This window comes from Merops nubicus, unplaced genomic scaffold (assembly GCF_000691845.1).
Source record: "Merops nubicus isolate BGI_N331 unplaced genomic scaffold, ASM69184v1 scaffold13116, whole genome shotgun sequence".
Classification (NCBI taxonomy): domain Eukaryota; kingdom Metazoa; phylum Chordata; class Aves; order Coraciiformes; family Meropidae; genus Merops; species Merops nubicus.
In genome coordinates, this window is record NW_008615751.1 from 184,810 (window position 1) to 191,527 (window position 6,718).

At 36.9% G+C, this 6,718-nt stretch overlaps 1 protein-coding gene across 1 annotated transcript in view; it reads right to left on the reverse strand.

Moving 5' to 3' along the window:
* SMOC2 (SPARC related modular calcium binding 2) overlaps nt 1-6,209 on the reverse strand; it is a gene marked incomplete at its 5' end in the record, with an annotated part of 95,959 nt that extends 89,750 nt beyond the window's left edge. The window contains one exon of the mRNA XM_008942633.1: nt 6,038-6,209. Coding sequence (XP_008940881.1) covers nt 6,038-6,209 — 172 coding nt within the window. The remainder of the gene's footprint in view (nt 1-6,037) is intronic.
* Nucleotides 6,210-6,718: the final 509 nt, after the last annotated feature.

Consider the following 6,718-nt stretch of genomic DNA (forward strand, 5'->3'; position numbering starts at 1 on the left):
ACTTTAGACGAGTCGTGAGAATGAAGATAGTACCTTTTGTTTTGTCTATGATAGCCCATAAAAGAATGGCATTTTTAAACAGCCATGCTCTTGAAGGTACCATAAATGAATTAAGCTAAACATGAGCTATCTAGGGTTTCCAATGGAGAAAGGGAATTTACATAGTTATAGAATAGAATAACAGTGACACTACTGTGTGTGATGGCTGTCCCTGCAGCACTCACTAGGCAGTAAGGTCCTGCTGGGGCCACCTCTACAAATCCTGAATACATATTCTGAGTGCCAGCCAGACTAAATGTCAAGCCACTCACAATTTTGATATCATTCTTACACTGATATTTTGAGAATGAACCTCTCAGAGATGTGTCCCAAGTCCAGTTTGAGTTACCTGTAAACTCAGGTTGCTGCTACAAGTTGACAGTGATGTAAGGAAATGTAATTCAAGTTAGCAGTTGCAATTTTACAGTGATCAACAATTTCTATCAAACCTCCAGCCACTAGAGAAGTCATTTCAGTGAAGCAATGGTAAAGTAACCAAGAAATTAAAGCACCTCAGCTGGAACATTTCAAGAACTCTGGGTTATGGCAGAGGTATGTTGGCAGGACTAAATGTGAATTTGTTTTTCCATTGATCACAACGTCAAAATATCAAATACTGTTACTGAGCCACTTGTTTAATACATTCAGAATACTAGTTTCCAGTGCCCAAATTGCAGACCTGGTACATTCACTTAAAAACAGAGAAATGGAACAAGTATTCCTAATATTATTTAAGGAACAAGAAGAGGGGAAAAAAAAAAAAAAGGTATTTTTGAATGCATTATCTTGCAATGCTTTCAGACCACATTCAGGGCAAACTTCAGTTAAATCAACATGATCTCCTTTTAGCTAACTCTAAGAGGGACATCTCTATGGGAGACAGAGGCTTTGTGGTTCAGGTGAAACATTCCCAGTAGCCACAGACATCCAAAATTCAGTCACAGGCACTGCACATGCTCATCTGCTTCTTCTTGACAAACTGCCTGAATCTCAGCAAACATTCATATAAAGAGCTTAAATGCTTAAATAAAGTTTAAACTATCCCAGATTAACTACAGTGCCAACCATTCCCACTCACCCTTATACCATTAGCAAAATTGGCAGAGGTATGTTGGCAGGACTAAATGTGAATTTGTTTTTCCATTGATCACAATGTCAAAATATCAAATTTTTGGGCTGCTGCTGGACACTAGGCACTGTTCACTTCATGGTCCACTAGAAAAAAAAAAACATCTGTGGTCCACTAGACCCTCCTGTTACAGACATCACTGTCTTTGAGCAAGATAAAATCAGCTAACACACTTTCTACACTTCACACCTGAAGCTGCTGAGATGGGAGATGAAAAGCTGCCCAACGGGGAGTTACTCAGTTTCTGTACTCTGAAAATCTCTATTAATCCCACAGAAAAATCTTACACTAACCCAGCTAGGAATAAAGCTTGCTGTTATGTCAAGAAAAAAGGTACAGTTTCCTCAAAAAAAAATTTCAATCCCACTCACCTGCGCCCAGCATCGTAATGTTAGGTTTCAAAGTTCATAAACTTTATTTATTATTAAAGAAAACCACTTGAAAAGCCTAAAATTATTTTAAAACTGCTTTAGGAAAAAATATGAGTTCATATTTTCAAAGTTCATGGGGGAAAAAAGAAAGTTCAGTAATGGAGAATAAAAAATAGCAAACCTGGTAGATTTTAGCAAAGGTGAAAGTGACAGGAGTCTGCAGAAAATTTTTTGTTTTGGTACTTATAATGCAAAATTTTCATGACAGTAGAAAATTTCTCGTACTTTATCATCCTATACTGATACAACTAAACTTTACAAAGGAATTCTGAACAGTTAACAAAGAAAAATTAAAAAAAAAAGACCTCTGCGTATAGGATACACAAGTTGCTTCATGAGAAAAACAAAACATGTTCCAGATAGTCTCATCTATCATGATTTGTGACAGACATTCAGCCTCACATCTGTAAGATAAAGGAGATCCTCACTCAGCAATGCATCTCCAATTTCTGTGAGGGAAGATGCTTTTAGCTGTCGTCTTCTAGGTTTCAGTCTCCACACAAGCACAACACCCATTAAATGTAAAACTAACTACTACTGAACCTCTAGAGGACTGCAGTGCTGGGCAATATGTCCTACTCATAATGGACAAGTGCATCATTCAAGGCTTTAAATTAAAGGGTTTTCTTAGCTTTTTAGACTTAGGTTTTTCCTTTTTTTTTTAATTTTGGTAGATGTGGTACTTCCTATTTTCAAGGCTAAGAAGCTTCAGTTCGTGCTTTGTGCATGCACTAACAAGGAGCATCAAAGGCTTCGTTCTGCAGGCTACAAAGACTTCCTGTGTGACACCCCAATGACTTTCTTTGTGACATCCAGAGCTCTCCAGCCCCATCCTCACCAGCTGTAGTGAAAGGAACTAGGCTGAGTACCAAAGGACTCACGTCCAAGGTTATATTAATGACAATAGATCTACCCTGGCATGTATCAGTCCTGTAAGAGTACCCCTAGACCCCTGAAAGAAGGTGACTCTGGGGATGCTGCCTACTGGGAACAGTCCTTGGCCCAATCAAACCCCAAGCCACATAGATACAGTCCTTGGGAAAATGAATTAATTAGTGTGGACATAACCTCTGTGTCTTTTTGACCAGTTTAAAAGCAATCATATTGTTTTTCCACTGCTTTTATGTTTTTTTGTTTTTCTTTGGCTCTGCTGGGTGAAGATTTACTGTGAAGCATTTTTGTGTGTGTGTAGTGGATTCCCATCACAGGGGTTATTTTAACAGCCCCCCCTAACACAAACAGTATTTCTCAGCTGTCAACATACATTTATATATTAGACTCACAATCTTGTTGCACAGTAAATGTCTGTGTCAAGCAAGCAGCAAACCTCCAGAGTTTAGATTTTGCTTTCAAAAGTATCCATAAATGTGGATGTTCATCTACAGTGCACACAGATTATTTGAGACCTTTGGAACTGCAAAAGCAGGCAGGAAATTTTATGATATCACAACTTCTTCTAACATTTCCAAGCTTAGCAATGGATTCCAGCACTGCCTGGAAGAGGACTGTCCTAAAACAAAACAAAAACAAACAAAAACCCACACACACGCAAACAAACAAAAAAAACCACAAACCACACTACAACTTTGTAATGTCTTCAGAAAAAAAGCACTATCAGAACAGTCTATTTTGATGCTTATTTTGTCAAAGGTGAGTTGTTTCTCAGAACTGAAGGTTCAGGGTTCATTAATTTTCGGGTTTGTTTAAGCTCTTTTGTTCTCTGCTGCAGCCATAAGGAACTATAGCAGGAGTGTAAAAAAAGAAAATTGTTTAGTTTTAAGATCAACCATCTAAAAATTGTTTCCTTTACAATGCTAAAGAATTACCTGGACTGAGCACTGTAGCTGTGAATGAAACTTTAATTAAGAAGGGAAAGCAAGCATATTTAAAGCAAACTGTCCCTCTGTAATTTCTTTCTAAGCCATCAGACAAAACAGATGAGTAAAATGTTAAGAACAGATGAGGAGAAAGGATAGTCAATCTAAATTTGACTTTTTCAGGAAAGAAGACACAAAGAAAGCAGCTGTCAGTCTGGTGGCTGTTCAAACTCCCTTCTAGATATAAAAAGAAATCACAGTTCTGAGTTTCTAAAGAAGACATGATAGACTCAAAATTATTCCAAAAAGTTATTGACAAACTGTCAAAGTGTTTAGATTTCTAGTGAATAGACTGAACCAAACAAAAAGACCTGGTCACCACATTTTCAACTAATTGAAATCATACCTGGAAGAATTTAATTTTCAGACAAGATTTTTGTGAAGTCAACAGGAATTTTGAGCTGAGAAGAATATGAGGAAAATTACTTTTCTGACCAATGATGGATGAATATCAGACACAGATTTAAAGTTGTGAATCCTATACCAGGAATCATCTTTTTTATCCCTTTGCAACTTCCACATGCAAATATGCATGTTTCTTTCCCTTTTTTCCTGCATTAGTAACCTCAAAACTTGCTTCAGAACCAAAGTTGTTTTGGTTGTTTTGTATTTGTTTTGGTTTTGTTTTGGTTTTGGTTGGTTGGGTTGGTTTGGTTTTGGGTTCTTTTAGTTTGTTTTGTTTTGTTTTGTTTTGTTTTTTTTTGGGGGGGAGAAGTGCATGAAGGGGGTAGAGGGTGTGTCTTGGGTTTTTTTAGGAGGACAGATGAACACTTCCAGAAGGATTTGCTTTCATTCCAACACGGAATGAAAGCAAACTCTGAAACCTTGAGATTTGCCCTGAAATGTAACCATCACTTTTTGGTTTGCCTTACTAAAAAAAGTATCACCTGCAATAACAAATCTCACCACTAAAAAGCAACTGTCTCAAAAGAGCTCTTAATATGAGGACTTCCTTAGGTCTTTCAAAAGAATATTTGATGGAGCTATCTAAAGTAGCTTTAGCAATGCTAAAAGTGAAACTGCAGGTAGTTCCACTAATCATCTTTTTCTTCAGTAAAGCTTGATTTTACAGCTAGAAATATTTCTGATTATTACAGCCATGGGTAGGAATAAATACATTGGTCACTTCAAAATATGACTCCTTTGACTGAATAAGAAAGACTGTGAAAATGTAAAACTTAAATGAGCATTGGTCTCTTGCTTATGTATTATTGGCAATTGTGTCTACTACCAATCAGATGAAAAACTGTTTAAACAGTGATGTTTGCATTCATTTAACTGAAAGTTTAACAGCATCTGATTGATGAGGGCATGATATGTACTTGCTATTAGCAATATTTAAGCTGCCTAAGGTGTCTCATTCCAAGGCTACGATTGTACTGACACACTATTCATTAATAAATGAGCACTTCTCAAAATTGTAGTAGTTGTCTGCAAAAAACCTTTTCAGCTTCACTGAGAATGCCTTCAGTAGGGCAATTCAATGCATCCTTATGTAAAAACTTTCCTGCAGATGACATTGCCAATATGGTAAGAAGGAAAAGTTATAAAAAAAACCACTCAAAACTAATTTCCATAAAACTGTATAATGCTCTAATGCTGAACAAATACAAAGTGCACAATAATTTTCTCTGTTGTTCATGACTGAAACAAAAGCTTTGGCTCAGGTAGCTTCATTCTGTTATCTTTGTCCACAAAAGTAAATAGATCCATCAGCTAATACAATGGCTTATTATGAAAGGGCTGAAGAATGAGCATAGTGTTTCATCTAGGCAGAAGATGAGACAGAATGTCTCTTTGAAGCAGTCTTGATGCTTCAGAGGTTTACTGGAGGTAATGGAAAGAGATGATGTGGAAAATTGCCTCCTAGAGGTTGAATCGGTGTGGTCCCTGGGGTTTTCTTCTCCCCGCCCCTCTCTTTTGGACAGAGAGAAAGGGAAAGTAAAACTTCATGACCACTGTTATTCTTACATTTCAGAAAGACGATCATTGTATTTGGGATCACCCTACACTTTTAGTAAGGAACTGTGTTCTCTAGCACCAGGATACTTTAAAAGTGGAAAGATGTATCTGTGAATACTTCAGAAGTATTAGAAGTGAAGTGTTAGGTTTTGTTTTGTTCTGTTTTGTTTTTTTTCTCTCTCCCTCCCCCACTCCCTATTAGAGATAGGAAATGCAGGACTGAATTTGACCATCTCTAACTTACAACAGCAAACTGCATCAGACAAGAAACCTTGGGATATAACAATCTTGTGTTACTCAGAGCCTGCCAATGATACCATCCTTCAGAACAAGGATCTCATCTTACAATTTCCTTAACAGTGGCTTATTACAATGCAAATAGATGGGGGAGTCACATTTTTGCTGATGGGTAAGGATTAATTTATCTATATGTAGTATATTGTTATAGAATAGGATGGATTTCAACCTGCTTGTTTTTAGAAAACTCTTCAAGTATAGCACTTCTAGATTTCCATACACAGGCATTTAAAAAAAAAAAACAAACATTTAAGGTCTATTATTTTTTTTATTACAGGCAAAAGAAATTTTGATGTGCTTACCTTTGCAATTGCCCCTGTAGGCTATTTCCAGCTGAGGGTCTTTGCATTTTGCACGTTGAAATTCACACCGGGACAGAAAAGTTCTTCCGTCAGATGCACAAAGTGATTTCTGAGGGGAACCTGCACAGTCCAGGCTGCATTCCCTGTCTTTGTCTTGGTCCACTCTCAAAAACTAGAAAAAATAAATTAATGCTGTAGGAATGCTATTGCCATGTGAAAACTACTCTGTGATCCTCTTCCCCAGGAAAGATACACAAATATTACTTAAAAAAATTAAAAGAAAGCTCTGCATTTTTAGTGTATTCAAATGCTAGCTGATTCACCATATCTGGGGTCATTCAGCTGCTGTTTTCAAATGGTAGTGATTGCAACATTTCTGTAACATAAACTAAATCCACTATCACAATTAGGAAATCTACTTCAACCATTCTGCAGCTGAAAACAGTGGCTTGAACTCTTTAGAGCAAAAATGGTGATCCCAGAAACATTTTTCAAAACAAAACTCAGACAGCAATGGAAACTTGTCTATTTTATTACCTATGCATTAACTAGTTTACAATTACAAGCTGAATAGTCTGTTCTAAGATCAATATAGGATTTTAAACACCAATACTCATGTAAAATTATACCCACAATATCTCCAATGGCTTCAGTGCAAGGGGTCTGAAGAGAAAATGAGTA